The sequence below is a fragment of the Ahaetulla prasina genome, chromosome 2, assembly GCF_028640845.1.
Source record: "Ahaetulla prasina isolate Xishuangbanna chromosome 2, ASM2864084v1, whole genome shotgun sequence".
NCBI classification, from domain to species: domain Eukaryota; kingdom Metazoa; phylum Chordata; class Lepidosauria; order Squamata; family Colubridae; genus Ahaetulla; species Ahaetulla prasina.
The window spans coordinates 18,256,665-18,278,885 of record NC_080540.1 but is presented as its reverse complement, the minus strand read 5'-3'; the positions used below and the strand labels follow the sequence as shown (position 1 = coordinate 18,278,885).

Sequence of the window (22,221 nt, the reverse complement as noted above, 5' to 3'; positions counted from 1 at the left end):
CCCTACAAAATTTCCTTTCCATTAACTGAAGGTCTAAAAGAAAAAGGCAGACAATAGAGGAATACAATGTAATGTTTCTCTCCCTCAGGATTTTTACAAAACTTTCACATACATCAAATTCAATTATGTGAGTTTGCACTAAGATTTCAGTGGCAAACTATGTAAAATTAAGAGTACCTTACCTTCGAATTTTCGGGACTAAGAAATTGATCTCCGTTGAATTACAAATTTGTTTCCAGTGGTTATATTTTTCAGGGCATATTTTAAAAATCTGCTGGAGCTTCATTTTTCTATCACCAGCCACGCCAAAGCATTATTTTCATATTAACCAGATGAGTATATGGGAAGGAAAGAAACTAGTGAATGAAGCTAGAAGTTTGTCGACCGAATGTTCTGATATAAGAGGTGAGCTTTATGCTACGTTATAAATTGAGGGGAAATATTGCAGGTATTTGATTGACGCAGAAATTGTGGTTCTTTGTTGGCTGTGCCCTGGGAAAGCTGACTTTGGAGTAATTAAGGATAATTGAAATGGCCTGCCAGTGCTAATAAAACTGTCTGCCACCCCCACATTGCAGCAATAGCTGCGGTGGGCAGGAAACCATGCCATGGCCAGCAATGGGGGGGGAAATGGATGGCAAGAGGAGCCCCGTCTTGCCACGCATGCCCGTGACAATGACCCTAACCCTAACCTTTGCTACCTTCTCTGGCGCTGGAAGCCAAGCCATACCTCTCTGTCTCTCTGGGCTCGCAGTCCAGGCGGTGCGGCAGGCCTGGTGTTGCGATGGTTAGCAGGTGGCAGGCCCGGCAGTGTGACCAGTCGGCAGAACCGGCAGAGCAGCAGATGGAGGCCGTGCGGCACGCCCAACGGCAATGCAGCGGAGCATCCAAAGCGAACTGCTCCATGAACAAGGCAGGCACTGCTGGGATCAGCAGATTCTCCTCACTTTAACAAACAGTTCGCCTGAATTGTTTGAATCCCACCTCTCCGATTGGCAGTTGGATCAGCCTCCCAGAATACTGCCAATCAGCTGCCTGTTGCCCTTGCTGCTGCACCAACTCCCACCCCCTCCCAAGGTATGGCTGATGTAACATTCGGTGTATAAGACGCACTCAAATTTTTACCCTCTTTGTGGGGGGGGGGAGTGTGTCTTATACTCCAAAATATACGGTAGTTGATGAAGCTAGAAATTTGTTGACTGAATGTTCTAATATAAGAGATGAGCCTTATGCTACATTATAAATTGAGGGGAAATATTACTGCTTGATGCAGTAATCCTGATTCTTTGTTGGCTGTGCGCTGGGAAAGCTGACTTTGAATTGCAGTGATTAAGAAGGATAATTGAAATGGAGCAAAATGGATTTGATGTTGAGCATCAATCTACATTGGTAAGTTGTTTTTAAAGCATGCTTTTTGTTACCTGACAAGTTTGTAAATAGAGAGCCACCATCCACTGTATTTTGGCTGATCTAAACCATGGTTGTCTAAATTTTGGCTTGCCTGGAAGAATTTTTTTTTTATTTGCATTTATATCCCGCCCTTCTCCGAAGACTCAGGGCGGCTTACACTATGTCAAGCAATAGTCTTCATCCATTTGTATATTATATACAAAGTCAACTTATTGCCCCCAACAATCTGGGTCCTCATTTTACCTATCTTATAAAGGATGGAAGGATGAGTCAACCTTGGGCTTGGTGGGACTTGAACTTGCAGTAATTGCAAGCAGCTGCTGTTAATAACAGACTGCATTAGTCTGTTGAGCCACCAGAATTGTCTTGGGCTGTATATAATACAGTGTATAAAAATAACAAACCTCTTTTTTATAATGTCAAAGTTCCAGAAAACCCCTCCTGCAGAAAAGACTCTGAAACCAACATCTTTCAAAGTTCTTTTACTGGCATAGGTAAACTGGCACAGTTGGATGAAAACCGAAACCGGGGATTCCGGTTCGTCCCTCAGTAATACAAACCCCAAAGTCTCCACCCTCACGACCCCTCTGCCGGTCACATGCTCCAATCTCCAACCATCCCATGTCGAAGCATCACTCCAGCCACTCCTTCTACAGATGCCAACCCAGCTTGACCTTGACCGGCAGGAAAAAAAAAAGTTATGTCTAATCATCCCTTGCACTACCACCCTCCTCCCCTCTTTTCCCACAGAGGAGAACTGTGGCAGCGTATGGAAGCCTTCGGCCTAGTATGGCTTCCAAAGCTGCCATATATATTTTTATTATAACATTATAAAAGATGCCCTGTATAAAAAATGGGCAGTACAAAATAGAGCTTTACAAGCCATAGCAGAAGGAAAAAGAAACACAGGTTCAAAGACTGACAGATACAAAGTTATGGAGCAGCCTATTTAGAGCCTGTTCCAAAAACTGAATGGGCCTCTAGTAATAAAAGAAGTGCATCTCAAAGTGAAGCAGCCAGGTTTAGTTTGAGCAATCTTGCAGACCAAGGTGAAGAATCTCAGTTTCCATAAGGCACCTGGAGCAAAGCAAAGAAAAACATTCATAGAGTCAGTGAAGATATTAACAATTTTGTCTCTGGCAATACATCAAACATGAATTAAGGCAGTGAATTCAACTGCTTGGGCTCCCAAGAAAAATAGCTGCCTATCAACTGATTTTTGCTGAGGCGCATTTGTTTAAGTAAAGGCTTTACTTTACTTTAAGGCCAAGAAGCAGAATTTGATTTTTTGAGACAAAACACAATAAACAGGGAATCATATAAGTCTGAGGTTTAATGGACCCTTCTTCTATAAATCTGCTAGGAATTATTTCTTCCTTGTGGTCTTTAATTTTTGTCAGGCTCCATTATTCCAACTGCTTTCAGAGTATTCACACTGTGCCTTTTACTTTCAAAGGAAGAAACCTGAAGAGATATCTCCCATTGGATCAATATACCTGCCCATGGAATCATTTATTTATTGAACAAATGTATACAGCCACCAAACTCACACATAGTTGACTCTGGGTAGCTTACAACATAAAACATAAAAAAAACACCCCTACCTTACCCCCAGGATTCAAATAATTTAACAACCAGTTCTTTGCCCTAATGGCCGGCTGGGTGGGTGTGACCAACTCGATGTTGCTCACGTTGAGGGGCACTTGTGATGGTCTAGAGAAGGCTGGGAGGGGTGATCCAGTGTGAGCGCTTGGGTGGTGCTGGGACATGGGGGGGCAGCCGAACTGCCCCTTCAGTTTTAGGCTGGAGTCCAGGCATAGAGGCAAGAGAGAGGTCAAAATGGGAAGCCCCTGCCCACTGCTTCTTACTCATTGCCCCGCAGCGGCTTCCCATTTTCACCCACCCCCCTCACCGTTGCAGTTCATACAATTCTAACCCTAGGTCCTCGAAATAACACCAGTAGTTCTTCCGTATGGTCACTACATCCACTCTTAAATTCCTAAGGCAGTCCAGAAATTACTCAGAAGGACCCAAAGTAAGTTAATAGCAATCAGCTGTGTTCAGTGCTATAGAATGCTGGGGAAATGTGGATGGGGGGAGTTGGGGAACATAGGATTCTCTTACAGAAAATGTTTGGATCAATTTTTTTTGCAGATGTAGTGGTGTTCAGTGGTGCATCTCCCTGAGTTGGCCTTGGCACCACCATCCAAATACGCACAGTCTCCTCCATTTCCCATGACTTCCAACCTGCAACAGAAGCAGAAAGTAGGCAGTGGGGAGTATTTCTCACCTAGCAGTACCAAAGGGGTTCTGAGCTTACGGTTCATCTAGCTGAGCTTTGCCTTCCAAAGATGATTTTGCAGATTGTTCCCCAATTCCTCTATTTAGAAATGTTGACTGTACAATCTACATCCCAGGAGCTCAGCATTCAGGACTCAATCCCAAGGGGAATTCTGACCATGCTCCTTCTACAGGAAGTCCTTGACTTGCAACCACAATTTGGACTGAAATTTTCATTGCTAAGCAAAGCAGTTGTTAACGAGAGCGGTGCTCAATTTTATAACCTTTTCTTGCCACTGTTGTTAAGCGAATCATTGAATTTGTTAAGTGAATCAAATTATTTTAAGTGTATCCAGCTTTCCTTGTTGACTTTGCTTCTTGGAAAGGTCACAAATGGCAATCGCATGATCCCAGGAGGCTGCAACCATTGTAGCTGCTTTGCCAGCTAACGTGGGCCCCCCCAGGGTGATATAGAAGCCATCAACTGGTGGGTTTGATTTTTGCCACTAGGGAGGTCGAGGTTTATTGGGTTTAGTATTGTTTTATTTTTGTAAACTGCCCAGACTCACCATGAGGGGTGGCCACATACTTTTTCCAAATCATTAAATACATGCCGACTGCCAAGCACCCAAATTTTGATCAGGTGATCATGGAGATTCCCTGATGGCTTAACTGCAAAGGTTGATTGTAAGTCATTTTTTTCACTTCCATCGTAACTCTGAACAGTCGATGGTTCTAAGTTGAGGACTACCCACAATGCATTTTGAGTTACACTAGCAGGGCCAAATCTTTTTAGAGGGCAACGCCTGAATGGTGGCAGACAGGAGGCTCTTCCTAAGATCAGTCCTGAGTGGGGAGATCCTCAATGGAGGCATTTAAAATTTCATTCAGCTCTTGCTAGCTGAAAGGGAAAGAGGAAGACTCACGTGGAATTTTCTCCATCTAGCCATTTCCAGAGCTGATCCAGTTCTTTCTTGAGGCCGATCCAAAAGACATTGTCTCTTGTGAACTTCTTCACAAAATCCTTTAAAAGCAAAAACTGTGCCTGTTAGAACCTTGCATTGCTAGTTTCCCATCTGAATTTCTGAACTTACACACACGCTGAAGAGACTAAAACTATCCTTTAAAAAGTAATTATCCCTAATAAAACATAGCCAGTAGTTCCTTTGGCGTGGGGCAAAATGGGAGACCTTTATGTTCTTTTAAAGTAAAATTTAAACCTTTTGTAGAAAGTAAAATTCTGGTTTTCCTAGAATGGATCTTGACAATGGTTACAATTTTACCGTTGGGTTCCTGATTCTATCTCTCTTCTGAAATTCACATCTATTAAACATTTGGGGATAGTTATCAGATGTTTCTAAGTTTCTAACCAGGAAAAAACGAAAGAAGCAGATGACAGTGACATTTATTTCAATGATAGTCTTGGATTTTTAATTTTCTGTTTTGTGAAACTGGCAGTTTTGGGGAACTGGAAAAGATTAAAAGGTTTTTAATGTTTTTGTTCAGAAAGGCATCTAAGGAGGTTTTTTTAAATAATATAAGGAGAAAATCCTTCCACTTTTTCATGTTGCAGGAGAGCATGTACCATCAATAAAGCAACATTACTTCTATGGTGGCCAGTTACATTACTCACCATCTCTTCTTCTGTAATTTTTGCCAGAGAAGCATTATGTGACATACAGAAGTTCTGACTCTCATTCCAGTTCTTATCCTTGTCTGAAAATTTGTAGCAGTGTCTCTGGTGTCCAATCCAGTCAGGTGGACATGTAACAGATGGACATGTACCAGATGGACTTGTAACAGATGGACATGTAATAGATGGACAGTTTAATGACATTAAGATTCCTAGAAAAAAGAGAAAGATGGAAAGAGTAAACATTATTTTTTATCAAGTCACGTTCTTATCGGTAGGATGGGATCCTCTTGCTGAATTAAAATCTGATAGTGAGTTCTAAGAAAACCCATCTGGATAAGAAGCCCCAGGTTCTAGCAGTTTTAATGGCCTCCATCCTGTAATCCTCCGATTAAGAGAGATAGTGGATCTGAGCAGCGATTTGCATGCTGGATTTGAATCCAAGAAACCAGATGCAAATCCACCTATTCAGCCATGAATCCCTTTGTAGGATTTTCCATTAATTTGGTCAACCTGTCTCACATTTGGTCCACCTACCTCACATTTTCTGCTTCTGTCGGGAAATCGTTACATAAAGAAATGCATGTTTATTTGAATTTTCAAACACAAGACTTGCTCCACACGTAGGAACTGAGTTACGTGTATTGGATGAAACAGGATTACAGTACCTAAAAACCAGGGCAAGGCCAACTCTGTTTCTGAGCCAATTGCAGAAGTCCTTCAGTTTCATGAAGTCACGTGAGGAGAAACAGCATTTCAAGGAGACAGTATTAGGGTTGGGATTACTTACTCAGGCCTAAGAAGACAGAGCAAAGGACGAGGCCAGAAATGATCATTCCAGTTATTGCCTTTTTGTGTTGATAGCAAGCTGACAATAATCTCTGTGTTAAAGGTACTGCATAAAAGAAAAAAAAAGAAGAGAAAGAAGATTTATCAGCACTCATAAGTCTGATGAAAGGAAACTTTTTTTTTTGGTTGTTCAATGTTCTCATTGAGGAAATAAAACTGCTTAGGGAGATTTTGCCTCAAATCCTTCCTTTCTTCCTCCTTTTTCTCCCTCCCCGTGATGGATCTGAAGGAATTCTTGTAGGTAAAGATGATGCTCCAGAGTATACTAGCGTTTCATCTGGTTCAATTAAGAACAGAAGGTTGAAACATAAAACAAAGTCAGGTCTGGTGAAGCAGGATGGGGTATGCTACACTTCCCATCAGCTAAAAAGTGTGACTGGCAGGAAGTAGAAGAGGGGCTTTCTCTCCTGTAGCCCCTGCCTTGTGGGCTACTTTCCCTCAGAGATTACAATGGTCCCAACCCGGTTCTCCTTTCACAGGACATGAAAAAGTTGGCCCCATTTTGTTGGCTTTCCTGTTTTATTAGTTCTTGACTGCTGTTTGCATTTATTTTCTGGATGTTTCTACTCTTTTTCTTTTAATGGTTCTATAATTTTGGAATTATAATCCACCCAGAGTCACTTGATTGCTATAAAAATTTAATAAATTAATAAAATTGATGGTGCAGCAGAAAAACTACATGAATGTCTGCACAAAGGGTGGGATAAAACCGGCCTGACATTCAACTGCTTAAGACAAACTGCACACAGTCCAGGAAGCAAATAAATTTTCCTCTTCTCCTTTTTGGAGTATCTTGGCCAAGGAATATTCCGAGAGAGTTCATAAGTAAAATCTGTATTTTTTGCATGTTTGGAGCAAGACTTCCTGCTCTCTCCTGTCTCCCGCTCTCTACAATACATTTATTGTAAATGATGTCTTAAAGCTTACTAGGGTGACTCCATAGGTCTAAAATCACATTTGCTTCTTTATTTCTGTCTCTTGAAACATTAAAATTCAGAGTTTTTCAAAGTTTTCGTATAACTTACCACAGCGACTCGCTCAAGTGCTATGACCTCTATATCTGTGGAAGGAGGATTGGCTGAAATGGTCTGAACCGTGATTTACAATCCATCTGGCAGCAATTACTTTTATAAGTTTTATAAGTATTTGAAGTTTTATAAGCATTATACCTTTTCCAAGTTTTTCATATAATGCAAATACAAGCAATGGAATACAATCCAAGTAGTGTTTTAAGCTTTAAAAGAGCTGATTTTAACAATCTCAGACAGAGTCTTGAGAAAAATTCCAGGGATGAAAATCCTACAGGGGAAAAAAGTCAGGAAGCTTGAGAAACTCTGAATAAATATGATCATAAAAGCCCAGTTCAACACAATACCACTCAAAAAGAAAAAGAAGAAATCCAAGAATAACAGCATGGTTGCGCAAAGATCTCCCCAATAAACCGAGACAAAAAAGGACAAAGTACAGCGAATGGAAAGGACACATATCTACGGCAGAATATCAGCAGATACCCCGAATCTGCAAAGATTAAGTCAGGAAAGATAAGGCTCTGAATGAACAAAGACTTGCCACAAAAGTCAAAGAACTTAAAAAGTTCTTTCAACATACAAATAACAAGAAAACAGTCAGTCCACTAAGGAGTGAGGAGGGCAAGGAATTAACAGGCAGTAGAAAGAAAGCAGACCTGGTAAACTCATTCTTTGCATCAGTCTTCACGTAAAAAGAAACTATAACCCAACCTACCAAAAACGTAACTGTAAAAGACAGACTAGAAATGAAATTTAAAATAAACAAGAAAATGGTAAGAGAACACATGTCTGATCTTGATGAATATAAATCACTAGGACCTGATGGATTACATCCCAGAGTTCTGCAGGAGCTGGCTGATGTTATCTCAGAACCATTGTATCATATCTTTCAAAAATCCTGGAGCACAGGGGAAGTACCCAAGGAGTGGAAAAGATCTGATGTGGTTCCCATCTTCAAAAAAGGGGAAAAAGACAGACGCAGGAAACTACAAACCAACATCAATACCTCAGAAGATAGTGGGAAAATAATAATTAAAATAAAAAAATAGATCTGCGAACATTTAGAAACAAAGTTATAGCTACGAGCCAGCAAGGGTTTTTTAAAAACAGATCATGGCAAACCAATCTTATTTCTTTCTTTGACAAAGTGACTAAATTACCGGTAGTAAACCAGTTAAATGCTGTGGAGATAGTATAGACTTCAGCAAGGCATTCGACAAAGTAAGCCGCAACCTATTTATTGGTAAGCTAGAGAAATGTGGGATAGATGGCATCACCATCAGGACGGATTTGTAACTGGCTGACAAATCATACTCAATGAATACTCCTTAATGGGTCTACGTCTACATGGAGGGAGGTAAGCAGTGGGATACCTCAAGGTTCTGTCTTAGGGCCGGTACTCTTCAATACATTGACTTAGATGAGGGAAAGAAGGGGAACTCATCTAAGTTGCAGATAACACTAAGCTGGCAGGAATAGTCGACACCCCAGAAGACAAGCCCAGGATCCCAAAAGATCTTGACGGACTTGAACAATGGGCCCGATCTGACAACATGAAATTTCATGTGGAGAAAAGCAAGGTTTTGCACCTGGGCAGGAAAAACCAAAGGTACAAGTACACATTAGGCAAAACCTGGCTCAAAAACCAAACCTGTGAGGAGAACCTTGGTATCCTAGTGAATGATCACTTAAATATGAACCAGCAGTATGCTGCAGCAACCAAAAAACCTAATACAATCCTTGGTTGTATAAACAGGGACATAGAGTTAAAATTATAGAGCCTTAGTAAGACCACACCAGGAACACAGCATCCAGTTTTGGTCAACATATTACAAAAAAGATGTTGAGACTTTGGAAAAATTGCAAGGAAGAGCAACTAAGAAGAGTCTGGAAACAAAACATGAAGAACGGTTGCAGGAATTGAGCATGGCCAGTCTAGCAAAAAGAAGGACCAAGAGTGACAGGATAGCAGTATTCCAATATTTGAGGGGCTGCCACAAAGAAGAGGGGGTCTACTTATTTTCCAAACCACCAGAGGGCAGGACAAGAATCAGTGGATGGAATCTGAACAAAGGAAGAAGCAATCTGGAATTAAGGAGAAACTTCCTAATAGTGAAGACAATTAACCAGTGGAACAGCTTGCTTTCAGAAGTTGTAAATGCTTCATCACTTTTTAAGAAAAGACTGGACAGCCACCTGTCTGAAATGGTATAGGACTTCCTGTTTGAGCTGGAGGTTGGACTAGAAGACCTCTAAGATCCCTTCCAGTTCTATTCTGATGCTTATTCTGAAAGTCCAGTTAGGGACAGGGCATATGTTTTGGATTGCTCCATATACTCTGGTGGTCGTGGCTTGGATATTTCAATCCCTCATTTGGGTGAGTGGCTTCCACATCTTGATTTTGTTATTAATACCTGGTTCTTTTTCCTGTTCAGATGCAGATCCATTGGGACGAAAGAGCACCGATTGATTCTCTACATCCATATTCAGCATTCCTGGAGTTGTATGATCTGGAATTGGAAACGGGACTGTCACAAGAAGGAGGCCCAAGATGCTTACAGAAGCTGGCAAATCGTTACTAATCTCTTTTTATACGTAGGACACAGCCTCTTAAAAAGCATGCAACAGAAAATAATTTGTCATGCAAAGATTTTTTTACATGCCATCGATAAATTTATTTTTTTTATTTATTTTGTCAAATACGTACTAAATAATATAAGCATAAATTGGAAACATAAAATGAATACAACTAAAGGGAACATTAGGACAGGAACGTTAGGCACGCTGGTGCTCTTATGCACGCCCCTTACAGACCTCTTAGGAATGAGGTGAGAAATTGGGCAACGTTTTGGTAGAGGAGCAAAAAAAATCAACATCCACTTTATGTCAAAAGGGTAGAATTCTCATCCTCGGGTTATGAACGTAATGGAGCTTGTCCATTGTAGTCGTTACATTAACTGAATCACATTAAATGGATGAGCCCATCCCTCCTCTCCCTAGTGCATTTGTTAATCAAATTAAGAGTCAAATTGTTAAGAGTACCTGGGGTTCCTTAGGAGTGGGGAGGCCTAGTGCAGGGACAAGACTACTACCTCCAGCCGCCAAAGGCCTCTCCCCACTGAGATATCCCATGCTTTTCTTCTGACCCCTTGGGTCCCCACAGCTGCTTGGGCCTTCTCCTCCCCACCCTGTCACCCCGTTACCTTGCTCATTTACTCTTAAAAAAATTCCAGAACTCGATGTATATCAGGAAATCGTTTGTCTTAGATGTTACACAGCTTCCGTTCTCTTTGGAAAAGGTACTAACACGAGACCAGGATTGAAATGCCTCCGGTTCAGACCAGATCGAGTGGCGGAGCAAAGCTCCACCCACCCGCCTGGGTGTCGTTACTTCCTGGTTTTAACCCAGACGTAACGTTACCTTCTGCACATGCGCAGAAGGTCTGCACACATATGTGATGCGTGCGCACTTCCGAACTGGTAAGAAAGGGAAGTAGATTTCACCCCTGTGCGAGACCTATTGCATCAGAGCCTGGGTGTTGTCACATGTACTTTCTGCCTATTTTTAGAAGTGGCATTGCTATTGCTGTAGACGCTTCAGCCTTCATAGCGCGCTACATTAGTGCAGCCACCAGGTGCTGCACTTGAGAACTCCACGCCACCTGTACTTGCCTCCTGTGCTGCCATTGCTGCTCCAGGTGCTTAGGAACTGTTACTGAAAATATGAAGAGGGCGCCCGTGACATCACCGAGGCCGGAATGAAACAAAGCCTACCTGGACACAATAGATCTCTCCTTCTTACACACTCTTCCGTCCTCTGCGCAAAAACACTGTTCCAAAGAGGACGGAAGTGTGTACAAGAACCCGAGATCTAAGGAAAACAGCTTAATCTTCCAAAGTGAGTGATTGGTGGGGAGGAGCATGTGGAAGGTGGTGGGCTACAAAAGCAGGCCCGGTCCCTGTGGAGTCCCGGCAGGGAAAACCCACACAAGTGATGGCTGAACATACTTGCGGCTCACACAGAACCATCCCCTCTCCCCCCACCCCCCAAGCCTGAGAAGTTGGGGACAGCTGGCCTATGGCTTTAAGCACAGCAATTGCTTCTGGGAGGAGGAGAGTGGAGAGAGAGACAGACAAGGACCCAGGCCACCTGGGTGTTTTTCTTTACTATGTACATTTACAGGGAGTTAGAACAGGGGTGAAATCTAAAAATTTTCCCTACCGGTTCTGTGGGCATGGCTTAATTGGTGGGCATGGCTTGGTGGTCAGATGGCTGGGTGGGCATGGCCAATAACAATAAATAATAAAAATAATAAACAAAGTATACAAAACAATAAGAGGTACCAAAACCCAACTTTCACACTTTACACACACAGAACACGACACAACTGACTCACACACAATGTAAAAGCAGTTGCACTTCGCTCAAAATGGCCCCTGCAACAAGCAGGAACCTCACACGGCCACAAAAAGCACAAAAACCGACTTTCACACTTTACACGCACACAACACAACACGACTCTTTCTCTCTCTCACACACACAAACACAAAATGCCAAATACAGCTTTGTGAGATTTTGTGTGTTTGTGTAGTTAGAGTGAAACACTACAGAAACACACCAAATCTCAGAAAGCTGCACAAATATTTTATTATTTTATTTTATTTATATTTTTTAGATCATAGAAAACATGTCTTTTAAGGTTCTGGTGATGAGGAACTCAGCTGGGATCGCCAGAGGAGCCTTTTAAAACCTTTTTTTAAACAACCTTTTCTGAAGAGGTTGTTAAAAAAAAGAGTTTAAAGAGTTCTGACGACCTCAGCTGAGGCACGGGATCATCAAAGGCTCTTTTTTTACTTTTAAAGGCATGTTTTTGGCTGAAGAAAAACTGCTTTTAAAAGTAAAAAAAACAAACCTCTGATGATGGCGTGGCTCAGCAGGGGCAGGGGGCAGGGATTTTTGCTACGGTTCTCCAAACCACCCGCCACTATCGCTACTGGATCTGACGAGCCGGTCCGAACCGGGAACATTTCACCCGTTAGAAAGAAAATCATTTATACCAGTGAGTCCAAACTTCCCAGTAGAAAGTTTTCTGATCTCGTCTTGAATGTCTCCATTTTTCTACACTTCTCCCCCAGATTTTCTAGCACTACCAATCTCTCTACCAATTCAATACCAATCCAGAGTTATTTCATGAGAAGAGTCCTCCATTCCTCTACGCACAATAGAATATCTTATGCCACCAGACTTGAAATTTTGGGCTTAGACAATTTAGAACTTCACCGTCTTTGGTCCGACCTAAGCGTAGTACATAAAAACATCTGCTTCAATGTCCTACCCGTCAATGACTACTTCAGCTTCAACCACAACAATATACGAGCACGCAATAGATACGAACTTAAGGTAAACCGCTCTAAACTCGATTGCAGAAAATACAGACTTCAGCAACAGAGTGGTCAATGCCTGGAATGCACTACCTGACTCTGTGGTTTCTTCCCCAAACCCCCAAACTGTCTACTGTTGGACCTCACCCCGTTCCTAAGAGGTCTGTAAGGGGCGTGCATAAGAGCACCAACATGCCTACCGTCCCTGTCCTAATGTTCCCATTTATTCGTATCCATCGCATGTATTTATAATTATGTCTATACTTGTATCTGCTAATATATGCTTGATGAAATAAATAAATAAATAAAAATTCTCTACCTTTCTTCCCTCCCCCTCAGCTTTTCACGGAGAAGGAAGAAGGAATTGGGCTGAAGTGGAATATGGGGGTGCTTCAGGAGTCAGAGAGGCCCTAGTGCAGGGGTCTCCAACCTTAACAACTTGAAGCCTGGCAGACTTCAACTCCCAGAATTCCAGCAAAGCTGGCTGGGGAATTCTAGGAGTTGAAGTCCGCCAGGCTTCAAGCTGTCAAGATTGGAGACACCTGCCCTAGTGTATGCACAAGTGCTCCAGCCTCCCCCTCCCAACTCACTGAGATACCCCAAGTTTTTCTTCCTGCCCTTTGGACCATTTCCGAGCCCCCCCCCCTTGCACCCACAAATTCCTACCGTCACCAATTGCTCCCTTACCTTTCAGCGATCACGAGGTCGTGTAGGGAAGGAGCCCTGCTGGATTGCGTGGCAGAAAGGGCCATCTTTTGCTTAGACGCTGGCAAAGCTGTTTTCCTTTCTGAGTGTCTATGGAGATTCTCAGTCGTCCAGGTCATGATTGTCCCCAAAGTTGGGTTTTTTACCACCACCACCCCCAGAGCCAACTATACTTTCTGGTTTTTCTTTGAAGACGTTTCCTTTTCGCTTTTTCAGCTCCTCCAGCCAAGGCAAGCAGCAAGAAACACCAAATGTTCCCTGCCTAAGTAAGCACTGCTGGACTGCCTGGCAGAAGCGGCCGTCTTTTGCTGGAGACTCTGGCGAAGCTCTTTTCCTTGTCTCGCTGGCCTTCCTCCTCCAGCCAAGGCAAACGGCAATTAGCACCAAATCTTCCCTGCTTGACTAACCCGCTTGGCTTCCTGCCCTTTCGGAGTTGCCGGAGGGAAGCGTCGAGCGAGAAAAATAACTTCCAACGCCAGCGCGAAAGAACTTGTATTCCTCTCTGGCAGTTTGCTTTCCAGCAGCTCCTCTGCAGCCTCATAACACGCCCCTGGTTTTCTCCCGGGCGGGACTGGAGCTCTGGATCCGATTTCATGGTGGAGAAGCGCTTCGGTTGCCATTTCCCCCGCCTCCTTCTGAATAAGTTTTCCTCTGTAGCTATACGGGCGGGAGGGGAAGTTTAAAAAGGAGAGAGAAACAGAATTTTTCTGAAGAATCTTTAAGACCCTGGCTTTTTTTTTCTTTCTTTCCTATGTACAAGTGCATTAATGGAGATTTAGATAGGAACAACAGAAACTGTTTATCCCACTAGAAAACTTCTTTCTTCCCTCCTCTCTTGAAAGTCTCCATTTTCCTTCTTACTTTTCTCTACCACCTCCTGCCCTTCCTCCCTTCCCCTCCAGCCTTTCCCCGAGAGGGAAGAAGGGGAGAGGAATATGGGGAGACCCTCGTGCAGGGAGAAGCGCCCTTCTTTCTGCCCCACTGGGGCACCCCGTGTCTCTCTTCCTGGCCCCTTGGCCGGCCACCCACCCACCGACCCCCGTCTTACCTTTTCCCGAGACCTCCGGAGCTCAGGATGTCGGCTACGGAAGGAGGGGAGGCCGCTCCGTTGGGGGACCGCATGGCGGAATGCCCATTATGACCTATCCTTCCCCCGAAAAGACGGCGAAGTTGGTTCCCTTTTGTAATCCTCCCTCGCCTTTTGTACTCTTGCGAAAAACCTTCCCTCTCTGTCCTCACAAAGGGCGGTGCGTGCGAGATATAGTTTCTCTTGCTGCGTGGATACTTTCCAGCCGACCGTCTCTGCTGATTCTTTACAGCTCCACCCGCCTTTCTGGGCCGTGTGAAAAATATTCATGGAGGGGGAGGGGGAGTGAACAAGAACGGAAAAACAACTAACCCTACGCTTAGTCTTGGTTGCTTTCAGATATTTTCCGGCCTCCTTCCGGCTGCTTCTACCCTCGCCTCTTCTTGGCAAAGGGCCAGGCTGTAAGCTCCATAGTTTTAGAGTCTGCCTGACTTGTGCGGGTTAAAAACTACCAAGCACAGAATGCTAAAGGAGATTTGCTTCAGTGGCAGAGCTTGTGGCTTTAAAGAGAGAGAATGCACACCAAAGGGGCTTTTCTTTCTCTCTTTTACTATGAACAGGTATATTTATGGGGCTTTAGAGAGAAAAACAAGCACCATTTATTTTATACCAGGGTGTCCAAACTTCCCAGGAGAAAACTTTTCTTTGTCCTGTTTCTCAAAGTCTCCCAAGTACCTCTTCCCCCCCAGAGCTATTTTCCAGCACCCCAAATTCTTTCTTTCTTTCTTTCCTATGTGCAAGTATATTTATGGAGATTCAGATAGGAACAACAGGCACTGTTTATCCCAGTAGAAAGCTGCTTTCTTCCATCCTCTCTTAAAACTCTCCATTTTTCTTCTTCCTTCAGCACCACCACCTGCTCCAGCCTGTCCTCCACCACCTCCTGCCCTTCCTCCCTTCCCCTCCAGCCTTTCCCCAAGAGAGAGGGAAGAAGAGGAGAGGAATATGGGGAGACCCTCGTGCAGGGAGAAGCGCCCTTCCCTCCGGCCTCCCCCGCCCCACTGGGGCACCCCGTCTCTCTCTTCCTGGCCCCTTGGCCGGCCACCCACCCACTGACTCCCGTCTTACCTTTTCCCGAGACCTCCGGAGCTCAGGATGTCGGCTACGGAAGGAGGGGAGGCCGCTCCGTTGGGGGACCGCATGGCGGAATGCCCATTATGACCTATCCTTTCCCCGAAAAGACGGCGAAGTTGGTTCCCTTTTGTAATCCTCCCTCGCCTTTTGTACTCTTGCGAAAAACCTTCCCTCCCTGTCCTCACAAAGGGCGGTGCGGTGCGTGCGAGATATAGTTTCTCTTGCTGCGTGGATACTTTCCAGCCGACCGTCTCTGCTGATAGTTTACAGCTCCACCCGCCTTTCTGGGCCGTGTGAAAAATATTCATGGAGGGGGAGGGGGAGTGAACAAGAACGGATAACAACTAACCCAACGCTTAGTCTTGGTTGCTTTCAGATATTTTCCGGCCTCCTTCCGGCTGCTTCTACCCTCGCCTCTTCTTGGCAAAGGGCCAGGCTGTAAGCTCCATAGTTTTAGAGTCTGCCTGACTTGTGCGGGTTAAAAACTACCAAGCACAAGGAGATTTGCTTCAGTGGCAGAGCTTGTGGCTTTAAAGAGAGAGAATGCACACCAAAGGGGCTTTTCTTTTACTATGAACAGGTATATTTATAGGGCTTTAGAGAGAAAAACAACCACCATTTATTTTATACCAGCGTGTCCAAACTTCCCAGGAGAAAACTTTTCTTTGTCCTGTTTCTCAAAGTCTCCCAACTACCTCTTCCTCCCAGAGCTATTTTCCAGCACCCCAAATTCTTTCTTTCTTTCCTTCTTTCTTTCTTTCCTATGTACAAGTGTATTTATGGAGATTCAGATAGGAAGAACAGGCACTGTTTATCCCACTAGAAAGCTTTCTTCCATCCTCTCTTAAAACTCCATTTTTCTTCTTCCTTCTCCACCACCACCATCAGCTGCTGCCCTTCCTCCCTTCCCCTCCAGCCTTTCCCCGAGAGAGAGGGAAGAAGAGGAGAGGAATATGGGGAGACCCTCGTGCAGGGAGAAGTGCCCTTCCCTCCGGCCTCCCCCGCCCCACTGGGGCACCCCACGTCTCTCTCCCTGGCCCCTTGGGGTCCCTGCAGCCTCTTGGCCACCCACCCCCTGTCACCGACTCCCCACTTATCTTTTAGAATTGAATTTAATTGAATTGAATGAGTTTTTATTGGCCAAGTGTGATTGGATACAAGGAATTTGTCTTGATGCATATGCTCTCAGTGTATAAAAGAAATCTTCCCTCCTTGCCTCCATAAACCGCATGGCCTGCCTTTGCTTTGCTATGCTTTCTAAGGGATCAGCAAGGGAATCCAGCCAATCGCCTGATTAACAGATCAGCAGAGTTGGAAAGGACCTTTTAGGTCATTTAGTCCAACCCCCACGCTGGAGACCCTACATCAGTGGTGGCAAACCTTTTACTCACCGAGTGCCGAACAGGTACACGCTTCGCGTGCTCCATGTGCGGGCGTGCTATCTGCCCTAACGAGTGGCCCCTTCACTCCCAACCATGCCATCTTCACATGGGCGCAGGTTTTATGTGGCTCCCCGTGCGCTGCACATGCAAGTGCACCATCTGTGCATGCACACAGTTTTCATGCACACAATGCACGTGTATGAACACCATCTACGCATGTGTGCAGTGCAAGCAAGTATTCACGCACATGGCAAATGCACGCGCATTCAGGAGAGCTCCGAAGACCAGCTGGGTCCCCTGAATTGTGCACATGTGCACCAGAGGCCGAAACACAAGCTGGGGTGCTTGTACATGTGCAGCTACAGGTGAGTTGGGCAACAGCTCCCGTGCCTGGAAAGATGGCTCTGCATGCCACCTCAAACACACGTGCCATAGGTTCACCATCACAACCCTATACCATTTCTGATAGATGGCAGTCCAGTTTCTTCTTGAAAGCTTCCAGTGATGAAGCTCCCATAACTTCTGAAGGCAAAGCTGTTCCACTGATGGATTGTTCTCCCTGTCAGAAAATTTCTCCTTATTTCCAGGTTGAATCTCTCCGTGATCAGTTTGCATCCATTATTCCTTGTCTGGCCTTCAGGGGCCTTGGAAAATAGCTTGACCTCTCTGTAGCAGCCCCTCAAATACTGGAACACTGCTATTATGTCCCTTCTGGTCCTTCTCTTCACTAGATGAGCCATGACCAGTTCCTGCAAATGTTCTTCATATTGTTCATGTTCGCAAGACAACAACTTGGAAGCAGCAAAGAATATTCATGTATTTGCAAACATGGGTGCACAGAAAGTGGATGCAGAACAAAGCATGAAGATCAACTTATATCCCCTTACACAGACTCATCACCCCCTCCCTTGCACAGCATCCTGTTGAAGTGTTCAGTCTATCTCCTCCCTCCCCGTTTCCCTTATATTTGCAGTTTAACCGTTACTTAGCTTAAGCTCTACTTTTCTTCTTGTTCCCTGCTTGTGGTTACAACTGGTGTCTTGTTTGCTAAGTTTGTGCTTTCACACAGCTGACATTTATCTAGATATCTGTTACATGCTTTTAAAAACAGCTTATAGTTTTTCAGTTGTATGCATTTTATGCTAAACATCTTAGAAAAAATACATACTCTATCTTGTTTTGCATATAGTGATAATATATTTGTATATATCATGATTTGCATATTTATCAATATGTTTTAGTCCCCAGTCCCCTAATCATCTTGGTTGCTCTTCTCTGCACTCTTTCTAGAGTCTCAACATCTTTTTTACAGTGTGGTGACCAAAACTGAATGCAGTATGCTAGGTGTGTTCTTACTAAGGCTGTATAGAGTGATATTATCATGTGATCTTGATTGTATCCCTCTGTTAATGCAATTTAGGTTTGCATTGGTTGCGGTCACACATTGTTGACTCATATTTAGATTGTCCACTAAGTTCTGCTTGCCTCTTAAAATACTTCTCTCACTCGTAGTGAAGGGGGAAAAAAAAGAGAGCTGACCCATTCTCAATACTGTTTCTTGGTGAGGTTGGGCTGGCTACCTCTAAGCTCAGTAATTTTAAAAAGCTTTGGTTTAACTTTTGGGAGTTAAAGTTATCAAGCACAGAGTGTTAAAGGAGATTTTCTTCAGTGGATGAGCTTATGGCTTTAAGCAGAGAAATTGTTTCCCAGAAAGAGAAAGAAGGTACACCAAGGGTTTTTTTTTCCCTTTTATTTTGAACAGGTAGTATTTATAGGGATTTAGAAAGAAAAGCTGGGACACAGTGGCTCAGGGGCTAAGGTGCTGAGCTTGTCGATCAAAAGGTCGGCAGTTCAGCAGTTCGAATGGGGTGAGCTCCCATTACTTGTCCCAGCTTCTGCCAACCTAACAGTTCTAAAGCATGTGAAAAATGCAAGTAGAAAAATAGGGACCACCTTTGGTGGGAAGGTAACAGCATTCCGTGCGCCTTTGGCGTTGAGTCATGCCGGCCACATGACCACGGAGACGTCTTTGGACAGTGCTGGCTCTTCGGCTTTGAAATAAAGATGAGCACCGCCCCCTAGAATCAGGAATGACTAGCACATATGTGCGAGGGGAACCTTTACCTTTAGAAAGAAAAACAACCACCATATATATTATACCAGTGTATCCGGACTTTCTAGTAGAAAACTTTTGTCATGCTTCTTGAAAATCTCCAACTACCTCTCCCGTACAGCTACAGTATTTTCCAGAACCTCAAATCCTCCCTTTTTCCTCTTCCCTTCCTCTCTACCTTTCACTAAGAGATGCAAGAAGGGAATAGGTTGTTTGAGCTTCTGCTGCTCTGAGGTTGTGAATGCCTTTGGTATGCCAATAGAAGATAATATTTGTAGCTCAGGGTTGAACTGTGGGGTCCTTCAGACTGTTTGTTTCTTCGTTCTTTGTTTTTGTCTTACATTTCTAAACTGCCCATGTCTCAAAAATGTTTGCAGAAGTTTCTTAACTTCTATTGGGTAATATAATGTCTGCAAGGAAACTACCAAGCTTAGAGAGCCCCAAGGACCTTAAGCCCAGGCTAAAATATTCATTCAACCTATTCCCTTGAATATTTTAGTTTGGGCTTAAGGCCTTGATTGGGCATTTTCAGATCTGGCCAGTCTCCCTTTTAAGTTGACATTGTGGGATGGTGCATCCCTCTGAGTTTGCAGTTCATCTCTTCCCAGGCTGGAGCTTTTGGGAGGAGTCCAACATCTATCTGCAGTCAGCCATCTCTGTTCCCATCTGCCTTGGCTTTTGCATGAAGCAGTCTAGATCTTTGTCTCTGGCATGAATACATTCCAATGGCAAGACAAAACCTGAGCCACAGCATCTCAAAGGATGGCCCCACCCAGGTCTTCCTGTACACCTCTGGAGAGATTTGTTTCTCCAGTCACCACCTTTCTGCACAGTGACTCCAAAAGAGAGGTAGGTCCTTGGGGCTCTCTGAGCTTGGTAGTTTCCTTGCAGACTTTACATAACCCAATAGAAATTAAGAAACTTTTGGAAACATTTTTGAGACATGGGCAGTTTAGAAATGTAAGACAAAAACAAAGAAAGAAGAAACAAATAGCCTGAAGGACCCCACAGTTCAACCCTGAGCTACAAATATTATCTTCTATTGGCATACCAAAGGCATTCACAACCTCAGAGCAGCAGAAGCTCAAATAAAGAAACTCACCTCTCCCTCATTCTCCCACCCTTTGTCTCCTTCACAGCTTAAAACAGCAGTAATTGTATTCTTTGGCAGAGTAAATACACAATGATTGCACTAGCTTGCATTTATGACTGGTTGCCAAGTACTGTGTGGTCATGTGATTGCCGTGGGAGGCCCATCTTTGTGCCTCAGCTTGCCTGGGGTCCGTGGGGCATGTTCAGATTGCCACCTCTGCCTCTGCCTGCTACTACTTAGGGAATCAATTCACTTGTGTTGAACGGGCTGCGCAGCCCCAGAGTGTGCTGATAAAGGAAGGGACTGGCAGGCTACAGCTGCTGCTGGATACCATCAGTCCCCGTGTGTTTGACTCCTCTTGTGCATGTGCTGGGGTGGAGCACCCAGCCAGGCTGATCACCTTGAAATCGTGTTTTCCCCAAAATAAGCTGTACTGCTTATTTTGGAGCCTCCAAAAATATAAGTCTGGGTCTTATTTTCGGGGAAACGCGGTAGTATATTTAGACTTCAGCAAGGCATTTGACAAAGTAGACCATAACCTATTTATTGGTAAGCTAGAAAAATGTGTGATAGAAAGCATCACCACCAGATGGAATTGTAAGTGGCTGACAAGCCATACTCAACAAGTAGTCCTTAATGATACTACATCTACGTGGAGGAAAGTAAGCAGTGGGGTACCACAAGCACCATCTTAGGCCCAGCACTCTTCAATAACTTCATAAATGACATAAATGAGGGAATAGAGGGGGAACTCATCAAATTTGCATATGATACTAAGATGGCAGGAATAGCCAACAAGACAAGTTCAGGATCCAAAAGATCTTGACAGATTTGAACAATAACGATGACGTGTATCAGAGCGGCATCTCTCGGGGACCACACCAAGACCTTCAGTGCTATGTGTTGGCAGCCAAGGTTGAAATCGATTTGGCCAGAGACTGGCATTGTGGAGGTTGCAGCTGGAACAAGCCTTCCCCCTTTGCCCCAAAAGAGGCCCTGAGAGCTGCCAAAAGCGGGCCAGCAGCCAAACCAAGATCCACAGCATGCTTCAGGTGTGGGACGGAGGGGCACCAAGCAGCTGATTGCCTCATCACGCCAGGCTCCAAGCCAATGATTGCTGGAGGCAGGAAGCCCGAGAAGCAGCCAGGAAAGCACCGCAAAACAGCACTGAAAGGGGTGGAGGTCATTGAGTTCACCCCACCTGGCCAGGAGGAGCTGGGAACTTTGACCACTCCAGAGGAGAGTGAGACTGACTCCGACAACTCCCTGGTGTCAGCATGTAGCCCCCATGACCATCCCAGTGGAGCTGCAGGTGCCTTCATGCGGCACCCAGGGGAAGATGCTAGCCCTTCTGGACTCAAGATGTGTGATTAGCCCCAAGGCGGTAGAGAAACTGGGACTGAGGACACTGAGGGTGCCCATAGCATTTTGCTAGCTGGATGGGTCGGTAGCTGGGGGAGGCCCAGCGCACTTTGTAACTGAACCAGGGCCGTGGTGGCTCAGGCTGTAAGATAGCCTGTTATTAAAACACAGCAGCCTACAATTACTGCAGGTTCTAGTCCCACCAGGCCCAAGGTTGACTCAGCCTTCCATCCTTTATAAGGTAGGTAAAATGAGGACCCAGATTGTTGGGGGGGGAAATAAGTTGACTTTGTAAATATACAAATAGAATGAGACTATTGCCTTACACACTGTAAGCCGCCCTGAGTCTTTGGAGAAGGGCGGGATATAAATGTAAATTTAAAAAAAAGAAAGAAAAAAGAACCAGTGAAGATGTGGATGGGGGATCACCGAGAGACAATGGCCCTGATTGAAAAAGGACATAGAAATCTATGTGGCCAGTTGTCCTGTGTGTGCTTCTGCTAAGAGGCCTCCTGAGAAGCCTGCTGGACTCCTCCAGAGTGTTGCCAGTCCTAGTGCCCCATGGAAGGAAATATCTATGGACTTCATTGTTGAACTACCTGAGATTGGGGGAAACACACGTCATTTAAGTGATCACGAACTTCTTGTTTCTTAACATGTTTCTCTTTTCTCATGCAGGGAAATATAATATTCTGCCTTTTTAATATTTCCTAAAATATTTCATTCTTCCGGGAGGGGTGTGTGTGCTAACTTTCTTCACTACACATAGGTTTTTTTTGATGTAAATCACTGTGGAGAACTGCTATTGCTATTGCTATAAGCA

The 22,221-nt window shown here is 44.3% G+C and overlaps 1 protein-coding gene across 1 annotated transcript; it reads right to left on the bottom strand.

The window, feature by feature from the left end:
- Positions 1–1,877: 1,877 nt before the first annotated feature.
- Positions 1,878–10,584, bottom strand: LOC131191695 (C-type lectin domain family 2 member B-like). The gene is made up of 7 exons (XM_058170107.1): positions 10,417–10,584; positions 9,615–9,710; positions 6,114–6,218; positions 5,324–5,535; positions 4,617–4,714; positions 3,535–3,657; positions 1,878–2,487 (listed from the first exon to the last, which is right to left on the bottom strand). Exons 2-6 carry the CDS (start codon positions 9,691–9,693, stop codon positions 3,549–3,551), a joined length of 603 nt encoding a protein of 200 aa, XP_058026090.1. The 5' UTR covers positions 9,694–9,710; positions 10,417–10,584; the 3' UTR covers positions 1,878–2,487; positions 3,535–3,548.
- Positions 10,585–22,221: the final 11,637 nt, after the last annotated feature.

Coding starts and splice junctions, on each gene's coding strand:
- LOC131191695 (XM_058170107.1), bottom strand. CDS start 9,693: ATGCTGAATATGGATGTAGAGAATCAATCGGTGCTCTTTCGTCCCAAT. Junction 6,219..9,614: donor TGAACAGGAAAAAGAACCAG/GTATTAATAACA, acceptor TCTTTTATGCAG/TACCTTTAACACAGAGATTA. Junction 3,658..4,616: donor CTAGATGGAGAAAATTCCAC/GTGAGTCTTCCT, acceptor CTTCTGTTGCAG/GTTGGAAGTCATGGGAAATG.